Below are 19168 nucleotides of genomic sequence, written 5' to 3' on the forward strand. Positions count from 1 at the left end.
AAATAAATAAATAAATAAATAAATAAATCAGTGTCTGGACATGGTAATGGACAGGATGAGGTGCTGTTGGGAGGTGGATTGTCTGTCCAGGTGAGTGATATTCACCCTTTTCTGGATGAGGGTGCACTTCCCCTGCAGGGCAAGGTTCTTTGGGGGTGCTCCTGGATACAGAAATGTCACTTGAATCACAAGTGGATTCAGAGGAATGGAGCACCTTTTATCAGCTTAGGCTGATATAGCAACTATGGCCCTATCTGGACAGACAAAGCCCAGCTTCAGTAATCCATCCTCTGGCAACCTCTTGCTTGAACTACTGCAGTGTGCTGTATGTGGGGCTGCCTTTGAAAACTGTCAGAAGACTTCAGCTGATTCAGAACAAGGCAGCAAGGCTGCATTGGCTGAAAGTTGAAATCCAGGCCTGATTCAGTGCTAGTATTAACATTTAAAGCCCCAAACAGCTTGGGGCCGGGTTATCTGAAGAAAAGCTGTGTTCCTTATGTACCTACCTGGGCCCTTAGGACATCTTGTGGGGACCTTCTGTAGAAGGCTTCTCCAAAGGAAGTAAAGAGAGTGGCTAAAAAGAGAAGGGCCTTTTCAATTGTGGCACCCCGACTATGGAACAAGCTTCCCAAAGAGGTGTGCTTGGTGCCTACTCTCTATTCTTTTTGGTGCCAGGTGGAAATCTTTTTTATTCTGCCGGTATTTTAACAGTTAACTTTTTAACCTTACGTTTAAATCTGCATTTTATTCTGTACTGCTGCTATACCTCTGTACCAATCTTATTGCAGTTGCTGTGGATTTATTGCTTTATTGTTCCTATGTTGTCCTTAAATTTTGTTAACTGCCCCAAATACTCTTTGGCTATTAGGCAGTATAAAAATGAAATTAATCAATTAATGAAATAAGTATGTGAAAAACAACAGAGAACACAACTGTTTGTTTTATACTATTTAAAGTGGGATTTTGGGGACAGGAAGAGGATCCTTCATGAGATCCATATTCCATCCCCAACTCTTCTACAACTGCATCCAAATTTTGCCTTGTATCAGTTGCTCACAGAAATAAAGCAGCTGTTACTATAGCACTGGAATTGTTAAGGGAAGTTTTAGCTCACATGGTTCAGTAGCTGAAAATAAATAGCATTCACCCATTTTTTTTACAAGCTCCCTTAAGCAAATCTAGAAATATTAATTAAATTGGTAACATATATAAAATAATTATCTGCTGTACTAGATGGACAGAGGTAGACAATGTGATAGCATTATTTTTAATAAAACAGTGCTAGGGAGTCAAGTCTAGCTGTGTGTAGAAATATTTATTATGTTGTTAAATCGAAGGACATGAACCTAGATGGTTGAAGCACCCATGGGATCTGCAAAGGAAATCCATGTTTCTCCAGCCTAATGACATCCTCCAGGAAAGTCACAAGGTGACTGAGTAGATATAGGCTTGGTTTGTATATACTGTAAAGTCATGATTTGGTTGTTTTGTGAATTACTCTCAGGCTTGTGTGTTCCCTTCCCGCTTATCCCCTTTAAGTTAGAGGCTCAATCAAATAATTAGTAGTAGATCCCAAACAGACAAATGTTGGCTTTTGAAAGCCACAGTTTGTCCCCAGACCAAATATGGGAAATGTATTCAGTACAATACAGATTACCACAATATGTTAGTGGGGAGGGAGTTCCAGAAGCCCTACCTTCCTGCATATACTTTTAACTCCTCAACTATTGTACATTTTCCATTAGTATGTACAATACATTCTTCAGAACAAGGATTTTTTTAAATTAAAACATTTTATCAGTAAAATGCAAATTTATGTCCATTCTTCATATCTAATTAGAATTTTCATGGAATGATGGATAGAAATTTCTGCTATGTGAAAATCAGTAGATAAAAGTGACTAGAGAAGAATAAAGCTTCAGAATATTTTTATTTTCTCATGACATGAACAAAGAGTAACTAATACCAAACTTCCATGTGCATTTATAATTGATTTTTTATCTTTCTAAGGAAAATAGTTTAGAGGATCCTACTGTAACAAATCATTTATTGTGAACAGCTTGTAACTTTATCTCTGCAGGAATTTATCATGCTGTAAATTTGCCACTGAAAGGAAAAGCTGGCAATCTGAGAGCTTATGTATTATGACTACCAACAATTTTTCCTTATATCCTCTTTTTATCCTCTCAAACCAATCTCAAAAGCAATTATTGCCAACCTTTAGAAAGCTTCTGATTTCTTTTGCCACATGTGTTAGTAGTGTCTTCTGAGCCTTTTCCAATTTAGCAGTCCTCTTAACATGTATACAGATGCAGAAAAATGTTTATTACTTGAGATTTAAAGCTTTGAAACATAAATGAACAGTTAGGGCTATTGTTGGATAAACTATGACTCCAGTATACATATGTACAGGAAAAAAGTGAATACGTGACAAAATCTTTCTTGGCCTGTGATAGTGGTTTTACCCAATAGGTGTCATATGATAGATGTTTTGTATATTTGGATTTTTAATTTTCCTCATCCCAGAGTTTCTAAAGAATTTAAATAAATTGAACCACACCTAACTTATATTAAAATTAAACAGGTAGATGCTAACCTTTCCTCAGTTTTCTCATTCCCATACTTCTTTCATCCAGGCAAGCCACCATAGATCTTTTTCGAAGCATGCGTACCTTCTTACATGAGGACTGATTGCTGGAAACTCCTCTGTCAATCTCTACAACAGGGAATCAGTATTAAAACTCCTACCATTTGTTTCTGTTGTCTTACTCGCAGAGGGCTTTGCAGACCTTCAGGAGAACACATTTTTTTTCTTATCCTAATACTAGCAGATTATTTTAATGTTATGACATCTGCTGGATTTCAAGACAGGGTTCCCAGAAATGCCCCTCAACCAATTAATGAGATCCCTAAGAATGGCAATATTCAACGCATTAAACCTGAAATAGCTCAATCACTAAGTGAGAAATGATTTCCGAGTTTTTTTTTTAATTATTCTGAAGTGACAATAGTGGCATGAGATTAAATCTCTGTGACATCTGTAGTTCTTTCAAGAGTGTATCTACTGTTCAGAAATGTTTCCCTTGGAAGTGTCATGTTCTTATCTGAGCAGAAGCCCATGAGATTCAAATCAGCAGTAGCTAGAGAGCAGCCTGCTCCAGGAAGATCTGACATGAAACTGAAACTTTTTCTGCTATAGCCTTAGATGCTACACTTCTTACAAAATAGAAGCCTGAAAGAGATAGGCCTCTGGCCTGGAGCCTAGTGCTTATCTGTGACATGCTGCTGAGCCCATTGTTTCCAAATAACTTGGGAATTTTGGAGAAGGGAGCGCTGATCCAGGCCTGAAGCTTAGCAGGCTTTAATGGGTTCTGGCTGCTTGGCTCAGGGGTTTCTGGTATTTCAGGCTCGGGATTTAGGGCCTACATTGCTCCTGATTCTTTTGCCTCTGAGTCCATGTCTAGGTCATTGCCAGAAAGAAAGCAGAGGATCTTGGAATTCTTACAGGCAGACTTCACCACGGCACTGTGCTCTAAAATCAGGTGCTGGTTCTTAGCAGTGTCTTGAGCATCTCCTGCTAGTGCATTTTGGTTCCTGAAAGGGGAGAGTGTTTAGTAACCCACAAAATAGTCCATACATTTCCTACATGGGGCTTAAGCTGGGGCCACATGGAACTCTTAGGAGACTGTTCTGAAATAATGGGCAACATGCTCCTTCAGAATCCATATCATTAGGATGATATTGTTAGTTTCCATTGATTCAGGTTGATAGATCTCTAGGTAGTAGTGCTCACTCTGTCATTCAGTCTATAGCAGCATTTTTCTACTAAAAGAAGGTTCTCCAAGCTGATCCATCTTTTTCACTCAACTCAGTTTTTCATAAGTCACAGTAACTTGTATCTTTCTTTTAACCTAACCCTGTGCACCTCAGAATATTGCTGGTACAGTTTCTGTATGCATAGGACATTTCTTTCCTCCTTTTATTGGACAGGAGAGGCCTTTACAGGGAAAAAGTGAAGTTATTTACATCTTTTTATGTCAGATCCTTAGGAAAGAGAATTTCAGCATCCCTGATCTCACATTGACTTCAAGATTTCATAGTACTGACTTATTAATCAGTGAAAAAAGAGCCAACTAGAATAATGTCTGATTCTCTTAAACAGATGGTCACATCAAGGAGACCTAAGCCAGTCATGTTTGCAAGGAAAAAAATCTGTACACAAGCCACATGGTCTTTTTTCCCATTCCTAAGCTGCACAAAATCATTCTCATTTGCAGATACTGCATTTGGCAAAAGAGTCTGGTTCACAGCAGTGCTTCTGGTCTATTTCAAGGTGTGGCTTGGGATGGTACAGCTCTTCAACATCCCAAAGGTTTATTTATTTGTTTATTTTTTTATAATTTCATTTATATGCTGTGTACTACCTTAGTCTGGAATGTTCTCCAAGAGCCATGGGAGGAAATAGGTTTTTTTTTACAGTGAATTCATGTTCTCTGTGTTTCTCAAAAGGCTTTACATATAGCACCAACTTCCAGTCAACCAGGGCATGCTTAATAGGCTTCTGCTTCACCATGCACACAGGGGAGGCATGTGAGGATTCCTGGGACAGTTCCTTCTTTCCCAATTTCCTTACATTCTTTTTTCTCTTAATAGCTATGCATTCTACTTGCAGAATACTGTTAGTAAAGGTTGGCACCTATTGTGTGGTGCATTCAGTATTGTTTTTGACTTAAGAGTTTGAAGGGATACTTCTTCTGCTTTTGCTACTAGAAAAACTCTGCATGACTGGCCCTGCTTACTCTTACAAAAGAAGTGCTATTCCAAAAACCCTAGAATGTCCTCCAAGAGACACATAGGCCCAGAGCTTCTTGTAAGAAACCGCCGTTTCCTCTTCAGATGTATCTGTAAGTTGTTGCTCCAAATGACTTATTATCAGGTTCCAGACTAGGGCCACATGAGTATAAACCTATGTGAATTTATTTATATATTTAAAGTTTTTATATGCCATCCCGATATTAAGAGTCTCTGGATGGCTTACAAAAAAACAAAGCAACCATAACAACAACAACACACGGCATCCAATACATACTGATAAAAACAAGGATAAAACCAATTAACTTTAAAATATTGGGAAAATAAAAAGGTCTTTGCCTGAATCTGCTGGATTCTTTTGCAAGTATTCATGTCAGCACAGCAGGTCTGGTACTGACAAGAATGCCTACCACTGCATGTGAGAAGGCAGCATTCCACAGCTGTTTGAAGCTCTTGAGTAGGGCTAGGACTGCTTCAGATTTGCATCAAAAATCTGACTCCCTGCTGAAGCAGAATTGCAGCAAATTTTCACCTTCACCTAAAGTAAAGCATCCAGTTACATTCAAAAGCTTCATGTTCCATTGCCCTACATACAAACTGTTGCATTTTTAAAAGTTCAAAGCAACATTAACAACAATAGTAGTCCACAAAAATCAAGATGACGTTTAGAGAAGGAATTTGTTTAATTTTCATCTGTCTCATTTCTGTGCAATCCGATAGTGAAAACTCTTTGGGTTCTATCATAATACAATATGATAACATAATGTAAAACCATTAATGTACACAAAAATAAAAACCATTTACAATGATCAACAATACAGATCGCAGGACCTTTCAAAACAGCTTATCATGTGCTGTGAAATACCTGGATGGAAAAATAAGTCATAACATGGTGCCAAGAAGATGACATTGCTTGTTCCAGGAGGACTGCACTGGAAAAAGCTTTTCACAAGTGTGGGGCCACCATGGATAAGACCTTCTCCTTTGTTGTCATGCTCTAAACTTCCCTCAGAGGTGGCAATAGGAAGAGATTCTCAGATGATGTTCACAGTGTATGGATAGGTTCATACCAGGAAAAGCACTCTATCAGATACTGTGGTGCTGGGAAATGAGAATTTAGTAATGATTTTATCTCAAATCACCTGTAGAAAACTGGCAGGTTCCTATTTCCTGTCTACTAATATTTGACACTGGTTAGGAAAAATGAGATGCATTGACTTCATACATACACAAACAGTGCTATAAAGTGGAATAGGATGCTCTTACTGCAAAAAGCACATATAACTTTCTGCTTAATACATAACTAGAAAAAGAACGACCTTAGCTTACTATATTCACTGGTGAAGGATCTGCTATACTTCAAAATTCATTGCATATGTTGAAAATGACCCCAGGAATCTTGAATGAAGGCAAAATCTGGCCTCTGGGGCAAGGCTCTGTTCTACACCCTCATACAATACTAATTCCTATGCCCGCTTGGTAACTATTTTGTTTAAAGTTTGCTGATTGGTCCTGGTCCTTCCAACACCCTACTCTAAATCTAAATGCTTTCCATCTACTAACATCATTGTATATGTTTTTCTTAATTTTAAGAAAATGACAATATGTCATGTTGCTGGCAACATACCCAAAATAGGTACATTGACCACAGTTTCTTTTCCCATAGATTCTCCCTTTTTCAAAGCTGAAATTACTCCCCAGGCAGGCATTTTGCAAACTTCACTTTGGTCTTCTTAGCTATGACATATGCTATCATATAGTATCCATGCTACTCTATTATATAATCCGAATCTTCTGCCCGAAAAGGCTTAGCTGTTAAATTGAATCTTTTAAAGTTCTTACAGTATCCTCAAACTGTAACTTCATGAGATAAAAACAGTGCCTTAAATTCTGTTTGGAATCATAAAGGTAGCCAGTGAAGATGCTCCAGAGTTGGTATTGTAGCTTCAGACCTCCTGATCCCTGCTGTCCATCTCACTGACAAGTTTTATATAAGTGGCTGTTTCCAAACTCTCTTTGGGGGATAGCTTCATCTGAAGCATATTGCTGTATTCTAGCAGGAAGGTTACCAGAACATAGACTACTGAGGTCAAATTATCCTTGTCCAGATAGAGGTATAGCTGGGTTACCAACTGAAGCTAGTAAAAAGTACTTCACTGAGCCTAAAGTGTCAGTTGGGGCTTGGTCCTTCAGGGTAACCTCAGCCTCATCCAAAACAGGTTGAAGATCCTTTTCTGATCAGACGAACCACCCACTAATACCATCTTGGTGTTATCGGGACTCATCCTGAATTTATTATTCCTCATCTAGTGCATTGCCAGCTAGGCACATTGTCTAACATATCTGTCACTTCACCTGAGGAAGGTGAAAAGGGGAAATGGAGCTGAACATAAATGGAGCTGAATATCATCAGCTTACTGATGGCAATGCACTCCAGAAATCTCTATGGCCCTATTCAGTAGTTTTGTAGAGATATTAAATAGAATGCAGGACTATACTGACCCCTACACCACTTCATACTTGAAAATTCATGGGATTAAGCACTATCGCTCAAGCACCGCTCTCAGGAGCCAGCCTTCCAAGAAAATTAAAACCACTGCAATTCAGTACCCCTGCTGTGCAATTCATGCAGTTACCCTAGAAAGACACCAAGAGATCAAGTAGAATAAATATGATTATCCCACTGTCGCTCTTCCAATATAGGTAATCATATAGAGCAACCAAAGCTCTGCATCTATGCCAAAGGCTTGCCCAAACCTCAGCTGAATTATATTCAGATAATAGGTTTCATCCAAGACTGCCTGGAGCTGGTTGGCAACCACCCTCATATATTCAATGGTAACTTTGTTTTTTTCAACCCAGTTACAGATACTGTGCACACCCCAGAGTACAATATTTTGTTACAAGGTTCTGCTTGTTACGCTTATTCTTGTTCAACTTTACTGGCTGTAACTTAGCTTCCAGGCCAATTCAAGGAGCTGGTTATTACCATTAAATTCCAACAGCTTGAACTCTGCAAAGCTGAACGTGTGCCTTCCCTCCAGTAATACTGCTAAAGTTTGTGATTTCATGGTTTGGAAAAGGAAACTTTGTAATTCATAATGCTTTCTTCCAATTCAAGGTGAGCATTATGGCCCTTGAGTTCTTCCCCACCCTGAAAATTAACTAGAGGAAAACTCGCTCCCATTCCTACCTACCCATCAACATGGCTGCTGCTGCAGGGGCCTTCTCTTTGCCTTCCCATTCTTCATCCCACCATCTGGTGCTGGAACAAACCTTATAATAGCACCATGTTGAGTCCCTGGGAAAAATTTGAGAGCCCCTGTATTTGAGTTACTAGTATAATGGCATCATGTAAAATTGAGAGGGAAAACTTCTCTCTTTCCCTGCTACTAGAATATGCCACTAATGTCCAGTAGAAGAATTTAGAAATCTGGAAGACAGCAAATGTTGAAGTTCTGCAGGAAAAAGGAACTCCCCCCTTCCCAGAGCTCGTATCATCCATAATTGCTGGCTCCAATCCAAATCAAGTCTTAAGCATCTTCCTACTTTTTAGAAATGAAGTTTGTAAGCACTCAGACTAGGACCTTTTCAATACTTGATCTAACTTTTTGGAGCACCCTACCTAAAGAAAACCTTCTCATAAAACCTCTCTACTCTTTTCAGCAATTAAAAATTGGCATAAAAAATAGGCTGTAGGATATATTTCTGTGGGGCTGGCTAGCTGGTTTGCTTTTGTATTACTGGTGCTACTTGATTTGCAATATTTTCTGTAATATTTATTTTGTACTTTTTATTTGATTTTATTATATAAATTCATGTATTTTGAATAAAACAGTATTTCATCAATAACGTTTAATAATAATTTTATCTGTAGATAAAGTGTAATCCTACATTCTTATGTAAACAGATTTTTTATGTTTTTAATTTAAAACAGTTTCATACTGCTTCTCCACTGCTTTGGGGAGCTTACATAAATTAAAAACAAACATTCTAATATAAATGTCTCCACAAAATGGAAAGAGACCAATCATCAAAACACATTTTACTCAAACGGCGTTAAAAGACTTTTTAAAACCAACAACCAATGTCTTTCTTGAAGAGCTTTTCCGTTCCCACCAAAAGACAGGGGGAAAAAAACAATTCTCCCCAGAAAGGCACTGCATTCCAGCACTGTGTGGAGAGCCCATATCATTCTGTGTACCATATAGCATGAAGTATAGTCATGATGCTAATTAATGGCAATTACTGTACAGCAGTATAAGACTTGGCTTTGAGTCTGCTGGATGTAATTTTTGTGCTATATTCTCTATTTCTCCTCCATGAATTAGAAGACTAGGTGGAAACACTATTTGTGAGGAGCAGGCACAGGAGTCCAAGGAATAACCCACCCTGCTTGAAATCCCCATAGGTTGCACCCTACAGAACAAGGCACAGTCTGTGAGGTACCTCAAAAAAAACCCTTTTTTAAATGGTGGTTTGCTGATGAAATTGCAGGACAAGCCACTCGCTAGCACTATAAAGAGTTACATTTAACTTGCGTTGATTCCCTAAAAGGATCCAGTTTAGCATCAGGGCAATAAATGGTTGCCCCATAGCACTTTCAAATATGTGGAAATCCTTTTTAAGTAAATATTCATTTAGAAAATCCATTTGAAACTGTTAAACTAATATTGTACAGCACTATCCAACAAATGTTGACAGTATTTTTTTCAAAGGGGAACAGTTAGTAGTACCTGTCCTAAAAATATTTGTAGGGAGAGCAGTTGCTGATACCTGGCCATGTTCTGAGGTGGCAGCCATAAAACCCCTTTGGAAGTACTCTAGAATATAGAATTAAAGAATTTTCTTGCATTATCCTCAGGTGCAATATTTGATGTCTGTAGAGTAGTCATCTTACTGTGGCACCTCCAGGTACATCCAATTACAACTCCTGTCATCCTCAGCCTGCGTGGCTACCTGAGGATATGTAGCTGCACATGAACACCACTTTGGACTTGGTGAGTTTGTATTTCTGTGAAGTATGTGTGAGGGGCCATAGCTTCACAGTTGAGCAGCTGTGTACACAGAAGGTCTCAGGTTCAAACTGCAGCATCTCTGGACAGAACAGAAAAAGCTTCTATCTAAAACCTTAGGCAGCCACTATTGACATTGAAAATAGTGGACCAGATAGTCTGAATTACAGGTAGTCCCCCAAACAATCTGTACTTATGAACATTCAGACTGCCATAAACCCTATATGAGTATCTCTAGAAAAAAGCTGTGAATATCTCTAGGGTACTATGCACGTGTTTGGTGACGCATCATCATAGGCTGCATAGTTCCCTAGAGATACAGTGCTAACTGTACAGGCTTAGCTTGTCCCAAGATGTTCCCCACTGCCTAACAAATCTGAACCAATCCTCTGCACATCACCATCTCATCCTCATATTGAGACTCCTCAGCTGTCCCTATGTAGTTGATCCTGTGTGCAGAACAGGTAGTACTTCAGAAAAAGCCACCTTGGTGGTCCTAGATTTCAAACTTTTACTTGGAAACATAAATGTGGTTTCCAAGACTACATTTATAACTACATTTCGCAACATCATTGGTACCAACATAGACCATGACCACTGATTCCATACAAGCAGTATCTGCCAGACTATTTAGATGGCATGTGATACCTACATCAATCACAAACTCAGCTATGTGTCTACTGACTGAATCTCCACCCCCCAGTGCATCCTCACGGAAAAGGATAAATGCTTATGTTCCAAGGAATGGAGGCTTTCTAAGTGATCATTTCCCTTTTCCTCAGATTGATGCCTTCCTTCCCTAGTAGCCCCATTTTCCATGACATAAGAGGAGCTGTCACCCAGTTATATCGAGCCTGCGGTGTAGCCCCTTAGAATCTTGTCTGCCAACTTCTTCACCCCTCTTTGCTTCTTCAGGTCAGCAACCTTGTCCTCAAGAGAATGAACTTGTTCCCTCAGAAGCAGGAGCTCATTATACAGAGCACATCCCCCTTGACTCCTATCCAGTTGGCAGATAATTGTACATGTGGTGCTGCATAGCTTCCATACCTTTGCTCACTTTCTATCTTCATAACTGGGTTTAATTTGTATTATCTGGTTTCTGTATCTGGGAATCCTAGTTTTATTTGTTTGTTTTACTGTAGTGGATTTACTTGTAGTTATTAGTTTATAGTTTATACTTACTGGTTATGAGAAGGAAGGACAGTTTTCTACCCTGGCCTCCTTAGCTGTTTTCTGAAATGGCAAGGTTGCTTAACTCACTTGGGCTGATCTTTTGTCACTCAGGTTGAGACGATTTTGCCAGTGGGGCTCCTTGAACTCAGAGAATATGTATAAAGCATAATGTTTTCACAGTTGAAAGAAGCTTTCACTGAACTTTGATTCCAGTAGATATCAACTGCTTATTCACAAGGCATGTCCTAAGACATTTTTGTAAATGAATGAGTTATGTAGGTATAGATGCAGTTACATTAAGGACTTGGCCCATTATGTATTGTTTCATCAATTATATGACTCTATCATAATGAAATTTCTATTTTATTCTGTGTCTAATTGTACCAGGTGAGCAATGCATGGGATAGTGGCATAGTTGCTTTTAGATGGGTACATGTTTATATCCCTCCCAGTTGCATTATTTCCAACAACAATTAAGAACATTGAGCAAATACCTTGAAAAACATGTTAACAAGTTGCAAAGGTGATCCAGTAATCTACGTAAACAAAGTCAAAAGTAATTACAAAATTGTTTTGAATTGATACTTTAGCTATGCATTTTTATGTTAAATAAGCTTTGGGAAACTTCATGTTGCTTCAGGTTTTTACTTACTTTGCATTGTTTGTCTGTAGCTGTAAACAATAAAAGTTCATTCTATCAAAATGGTTAACACAGTAAAATTTTTAAAAAAATCAAATTCAAATGCATAGATGAAAATGATCTCCCCATCTCAGTCCTGCAGCATACCAGCATTATGGAATAGCAAAAAACAAAAAAAACAAGATATGATGAAATTATTTCTTTTGATTTTGTTGACTTTTACTCCTAAAATGCATTAACTTTTATGGGTGTTTTGGTTTGTTTTGAGAAGCAAATACTGCTCTCTTTTTGGTGCGGTAAAATAGGAAACCTTATAATAAATATGAAGAGAACAAATTTTGTATTTTGCTGTTATCTGAACATATTACTGATATCAGTAATACATTGTTGCAGTTTAGTTGTGTCCTGTTGAAAAATTGTAGTGTGTTTTATTAAACTATTAGGCAAATATTATGAATGTACTTGCTTAAAATATTAAGAGTTTTTTGCTATCTGTTTTATAGAATAAAGATTCCTAAAATCACAGAGAGAGGATCAGAGGGATCCTTGATGGGTAATCAATCCCAACCTGTTTCCAGAAAGTAGGAATTTTTCGTAAAGATAGTTTTGCAAGAAGAATATTTAGTTTCATCTCCAGTGATGGCTATCCTTAGAGATACAGCTGGACATTACATTATGAAAGGTCCACAAGTTAATTCTGTGGTGGAATCCATCTAAACGAATAGTTGCTAACCTACTCTGAGTAATTGTCCTGAATTCAAGATTCTACCACTGTTACATTGCTCTATGACCACATGGTTAGAATGTTCTGCATATGCTATTTTTGGTTGGTGATAGGAAGTTGTTACACACATCTTAAACATCCTGGGCAAAAAGCAGCCACAAAAGAATGTACTGCCATTCTCCAGTACGCTTGTCTTACCCAGCTGTATACTGCCTTCCACATTGGATAATTCAATATACTGTATATCCTAAGTAGAAAACTGAGGGAAGACTTTGTTATCCAGCACAGTTTAAACACACATGCAATTCCCTGTATTGCAAGAGAAGAAACCAGAGATATGAGAGATAATGAGCAGCACATGACTCCTGCTTTGAGCTTTTGGTATCCCCCTGCCTTTTCTTACTTCTGTTGGACAGCATTCCTGCTGGGCATTTGTAGTTCTGAGACAGAACAGTTGTAAGTCTTCTGAGAAGACAAGTGTTAGCAGTCTGCTCTTTTGATATTCATTCTGAGTCTGACCCATTGGTGTGAGTGTCTTTATACCATGGTTCTCATCACTGAGGCTTCCCCTTATTTGTTGTAAGTATGTGCAATATAACAGACTGCACTGCCTGCTCTTATCTGACCCATTGCCTTTTGGTCAGGAGTTTATATACTGGCCTTAGTGTTCTGTGAATGACTGCAGTTAGTTGGAATCTTATTCTATGCTGCAGCAGTGCAGCAAGAGGTGGGGTAGTGTTTCCTAATTGAATTCTGTGGAGGTGTTTAACTTGCAGCAGCCCTTTTACACTGGAATAGGGCCATGCCTGGAATCTGAGGAAGCTTAACATTCAGTTCTTTTTGTGATGGCCCAATTTTGGCCCTCTGTTGCTGTAAAGTTATGCCTTTTAAGGTACAGTTGTACAGGAAATTATACTGAATCCTGAAGTTTTTCAGCAGGCGTTTCTGTACCTTAGAATTCTGCTGTTAATCTTACTAGGGTGAAATATTTAACATTTGGAAAGACCAGATCACCTAGATTTTGCACTTTATTTGTGGCACCTATTACATTGTAAAAATATTTACCTGTACTTTTCCACATCCTAAATTATGTGACAAGGGCACATTATTCTGGTTCCTCTTGTTATTCGGAATATCTAGCCATCAGCATCATTGAGCAGCAAATATCAATATTTGTAGTGAAATCTATTTACGGTATCATTATTAGAAAAAGACAAAAATTCCATCTAATACTTGACTTGGGAGTTTCAGTTTTGTAATCAGTTGCATTATTTATAAATATACAGTTTATGCATATCAGGAAATTGAGACTATATTTGTTGGAGTATAATTTCTCTGTCCTGGATGTTTACTTGCTGCTTGCATGAACCTTTTCATCTTCTATGAAAGACTGATTTCTCATGGTAAGCAACTACAAGCTATTTAGTTTCTTTCTTGCAGCACATGTAAAATGTCCCAGATATGCAGCACATGTAAAATCAGATTAGTGCGTAATTTAAATTGTCACTATCCTTCATGTCAAGATGATAGAATGTGCCTTCAGTATTTAAAAAAGGAAAACAATTTCTGTTTCTTGATTCCCATGGCTTAACCTTTCAGTATAACAGAAAAAAAACCTACTTAGCTTTTGAAAAAACATTCTTTTTCATTGATACTGACATGAAATATACATATTTTAGATTGCCCTCTTGTATTATATTTTAGGGTTTTCAATTGTGTCAATTTTTTTCTTTATGCTAGACGGTTGGAGCAAAATTCAATAAAGGCCATCCCCCCTGGAGCTTTCTCACCTTATAAAAAGCTTAGAAGAATGTGAGTAAGAAATATTTTGGAATTTATATAGAAACATTTGAAGGAGGGCAAAAAAAAAAAAAAGGTCGTTGTTTATACGAAACACCTTCCATCAGAGTGTGAGCACTTAAGAGTGTCTGACAGCTGACATACTAACTGATAGGGCTGTGACTGATTGTTGGGTCTTTGTAGCTCCTTTGCCATGTTTATAACTGACAGTTATGGCAACTTATTAATATGAATTCACCTGAGTATGTAACTTGGGCAGTTGGCAAAAATAATCCTTTAAAAATCTAAAATCTAAAAGTGTTGCAATTCAGTATCATTGATACTGTAACATGCAATGCCTGTACTAATCTAATTTCCTCCACTCCAAATACATAAAATGAAGTAAAGTTTCAAATTATTACCAAAATGTATGCCTTTGCTTCTAGGCAATGTAGTATATTGAACTGTGTATGTGTTTAATAATATGAAAAGCTAATTAGTTGACTTTTGTGATTAAATTCATTAACTGTGCCTGATGAGGTTGGAATAAATATTTATCGTTTTCAACTATGATGAGCCCAACAATTTTATGTGTACACTTGAATCAGTGAAATATAATCTTGTTTTTCATTTTAGTGATCTGAGCAATAATCAGATCTCAGAGGCAGCACCAGATGCTTTCCAGGGTTTGCGCTCACTAAATTCACTGTAAGTATCAGTATCGTCTCTTGGAAGAAATGCAAAATTCCCAGAATTTAAACTATTCAGGTGGAGACCAGTTTCCATGTAATTGGATACCTACTTATAACCCAGTTGGCATGACATTATGAAACAATTTCAGTGTATCTGAACTCACTAAGTAAAGCCCTCGGTTTAGAAAGGTCCATTTCATTCTGGTTAGCATTCCCAAGTAGCCACAATAGGACATTCATTCATTCATTCATTCATTCATTCATTCATTTATTTATTTAAGCTAATTATTACTAATAAATAAAAAATGTCCTGTGTGTCAGAGCTGTTCTCTCCCTCTTTCCAGGCAATAGTGTTCTAATTAAAAGACGTGATTATGTTAATACTGATTGGCCAATTTTGCTGTAAACTACAAAATGAAGAGCATTGCAGAAAATAACAAAAGAAGCAAGTGAAGTTAGAATACTAAACATCAGAGGAAAGTGATGTAATGATAAGAAATTGCTCCAGACCAAATACAGTACCTCTTCTCCTTTCTAAGCTGACATCAGCAAAGCATACCTTCTGGTGGATCCTCCTGCTTAAGAGCTAATTGTATTATCTGATGCGTCTCAGCTGGTCTGCCCAGTTTGCCTGTACTCTGGGTTCTCTCATGCTCTGCCCTTCTTTTGAATAGCATGCTCAATTAATGCTTCCACTGACTGCGAAAATCGACTGATTTACCTGCCTTATATCTGAATTCTCTTCCCTTGACTTCTCAGCTATAGATTACAGCTCATCCTCTTCTGACTCAAAATCTGTCCCCACATCACTTGAAGGCAATCTTGTAATGTGGATGGATCCAATCCTACATTACCAAAATTGTTCAAGGCTTCTAACAATAATCAAATATGGATTAGAGCAAACTCTTGGCTCAAACATGATCCAAAAAATTAAAAACACTACAATAAAATAAATAGAATTAAAAACTTTATCAGCAAGAAACTAGCATATATGCCAGAAGCCTGCCTGAATCTTTTTGCCTGGCAATGCAAAGACAACAAAAAGGAAGTCAACTAACTTTCCTTGTTAGGAAGTTTTAAAGCTGGTGAGCAGCTATCAAAAAGGCAGTTTCTGCCTCCCCCAGAGAAAAGGACTTCCCCAGAAGATGTTAAATCCTAGGCAGGTTTGTATGGGAGAATATAGACTTGTATATTTTAAAAACAGATTAAAAATAACATCTACAACAAACCTATGGGGACAAATAGTAACTGTTATTTTGATATATAGTGGGATTGTTCACAGGGCACACATTTATAAGCCATGATGAAATGTAGTGCCTGCATTCAACCCTTGACCCTCTGTTGTCGTATTGTGCAAACTTGACCAGCAGAGACTATGTAAAGTTTGTTGTTGTGTGCTGTCAAACTGCCTCCAAATTATGGCAAACCTATGAATGAAAGCGTAAAATGTACTGTCCATGACAGCTCCATTCAGGTATTCCAAGTTCAAGGCTGTGACTTCCTTTACAGATTCAACCTGTTTTCCCTGTTGTCTTCTGCCTTCAACTTTCCCTAACATGAGGGTGCCTTGCATGTTCATGATGTGTCCAAAGTATGACAGCCTCAGTTTTGTCATTTTCGCTTCCAGGGAAAGTTCTGCCTTCATTTGATGTAGGGGCTGCTTATTCATGTTTCTTTTGGTCTAGGGTTTTCACAAAGATCTCCTCCAGCATCGTATTTTGAACACCTAAATTTTCTTCCTGTCAACTTTTTTCACTGTCCAGCTTTCATACCCATACATTGTGATTGGGAATACAATAGTTTGAATGATCTTGACCTTGGATTCTAGTGAAACGCCCTTAAACTTGATTATCTTTTCTAGTACCTTCATTGTTCATTGCCCTTCCAAGTCTAAATCTTCTAATTTCTTGGCTTCAATCTCCCTTTGAATTGATGACTAAACTGATCTGTATGAAATCTTTCACATTTGCAATTTCTTCATTATTAACAGTAAAGATGTGTAATACCTCTGTGGATATAATTTTATTCTTCTTAAGATTCAGCTGTTGTTCTGCTTTTTCTTCTTTCACTTTCATCAAGAGTAATTTCAAAATATTGCTGCTTTCTGCTAGTAGTACAATGCTATCTGCATATCTTAAATCAGTTACGTTTCTTTTACCAATTTTCACTCCTTCCTCTGATTCTAATTCAGTTTTCTTTATGATATGTTCTGCACAGAGATTGAACACACAGGGAGCTAAAATACATTCTTGTTTGACACCTTTTCTTATGGGAAACCATTCTGTTTGTATTCTGCCCTAGCTGTAGCTTATTGTCCATAGTATGGGTTACTCATCAGAACAATCAAGTGCAGAAGCACACCCATTTCTTTCAGGACCATCCGTAGCTTCGTGTGATCCACACAGTCAAAGGCTTGGCTCTAGTCTATAAAGCGTAGACCGATCTTTTCCTGAAATTCTTTGGTGCACTCCAGTAGCCAATGTATATTTGCAATATGATCTCAAGTGCCTCTTCCTTTTTTGGAATCCAGCTTGGACATCTGGCAAATCTTGCTCAATATAGCATACTATTCTTTGCTGTAACACTTAGAACATTACTTTCTTTGCATGAGAGATTAATGTAATGGTCCTATGGTTGCTGCGCACTTCTGCCTCTCCTTTCTTGCAGATTGGAACACATATTGAACGTTTTCCGTCTATGAGCCATTGTTTTGTGTCCATATTTGTTGACATATTCTTTTTAGAATTTAGACCTATTCATATGCTGTAGCTTGGAGTAGTCCTGTGGTATCATATCTGTACTAGGTGCTTTGTTCCTTCCAAGTGTTTGCAGTGCAGCTTTCAGTTTACTTTCTAATATTGCAGGGTCTTCCTCACAGGATTCCACCTTGATGGAATCTGTCATCCTTTCCTCTCTTCTGTACAGTTCCTCCATGTATTAGTTCCACCTTCACTTCATTTTCTCCTGGTCTGATAGTGTGCTCCCTTGTTTGTTTTTTAGCATTCTTAGTCTAGGTTTGAATTTCCCTTTGATTTCTTGGATCTTCTGGAAGAAGTTTCTTGTTTTTCCTCTTTTGTTGCTTTCTTCTATTTCTTTGCACTGATCATTGATACAATTCTTTTTTCTCTATAGTCACTGAAAAGTTGTGTTCAGGATTCTGACCCTATTTCTTTCATTTTTTGCTTTTCACCTGTCCTTTGCAATTGTGAGTATTTTTTCTGTCATCTATCTAGGCTTGTTCTTGCTTGTTGCTACAAGAATGTGAAGATTAAATAAACTGGACATGTCATGCAAAACCAGTCAGTCTCAAATTTGTAGAAAGAGTGTTTGATCAACTAGGTTTTTCTGTCATGGTCCAAAGGATATTATACATGCTTGCATACTGGAGCAAATACTTGGGAATCGCCATGGCAAATTCTTAAAAGTTTTCAGTGGTGTGCTTTATGCACATCCCTTGGCTCACATTCCTAGCTTGTTCACAAAGCTACACTCCAGGAACAGTTGAAAAAAATCAAAAAGTTGTCCAGAGTATTAGATATCACCAAAAATTCAAATCTTGCTTGTTTGTAAGCTAAATTAGCCAAATTTGGTGCTTATAGAGCACCAAAAGGGTATGTCTAACTGGCAAGCAAGCTAAATGTAAAGGTTGCAGTACTCTGCAGTGGTTTGCAGCTGAAATTTGGTAGCAGACCAAAATTTTTCCCCTTTCTACATATTTTTGAGGGGGAGGGGGTACCTCACTTACAGAGCTAGCTAACAAGAAGAGCAATCTAGGGTTCAAATGGCTCCATTCTGGCAGTACATAGTTAAATTGCATTTATGTATCCTTGGACATTTAATGAAAAGGTGGATAAACATTTTTAAACCAAATCCATAAATATGTACACTTTCAGATATCCAAAGCCTTAACATGTTCTAAAACTATACTCGTATTTTAATCAGTTTAATCCATATTCATTTTAATAAGACATCATGTTCTCCTATCCAGTACCTTGGACTTGACTTGATTGCAGATAAAACCACTGTAAGGTGCTTTATAGTCTCAGCAAATTTGTTTGAAAATTAATCCCATCAAAGTTCAGTTATGTAGAATCAATCCTATGACTGTAGACCCCATTGAGTCATTGAGTATAATGTTGCTTCTGCTAAATAACTGTTTCAAACAACAATTCTATGAGCTTTAAGTGGGAGTAAATACAGGCTAAGAATGTTTTTTTTTTTTTTTTTTTTTTTTTGGGAGGCTGATGGGATACAATTGGTTAGGTCATTCACAGCTTCTGCTGGCTTAGCGTTACTTCATTCCTTTTTTATCAATAAATCTATCTTGAGCCTG

At 37.7% G+C, this 19168-nt stretch overlaps 1 protein-coding gene across 4 annotated transcripts in view; it reads left to right on the plus strand.

Moving 5' to 3' along the window:
- Positions 1 to 19168, plus strand: part of SLIT2 (slit guidance ligand 2) — a 314805-nt gene that overhangs the window by 226062 nt on the left and 69575 nt on the right. For all 4 annotated transcript variants that reach the window (XM_044417691.1, XM_044417694.1, XM_044417692.1 and 1 more), the window contains 2 exons: positions 14105 to 14176; positions 14780 to 14851. In XM_044417691.1, coding sequence (XP_044273626.1) covers positions 14105 to 14176; positions 14780 to 14851 — 144 coding nt within the window. The remainder of the gene's footprint in view (positions 1 to 14104; positions 14177 to 14779; positions 14852 to 19168) is intronic.

The sequence above is a fragment of the Varanus komodoensis genome, unplaced genomic scaffold (genome assembly GCF_004798865.1).
Source record: "Varanus komodoensis strain SLA01 unplaced genomic scaffold, ASM479886v1 scaffold9, whole genome shotgun sequence".
NCBI classification, from domain to species: domain Eukaryota; kingdom Metazoa; phylum Chordata; class Lepidosauria; order Squamata; family Varanidae; genus Varanus; species Varanus komodoensis.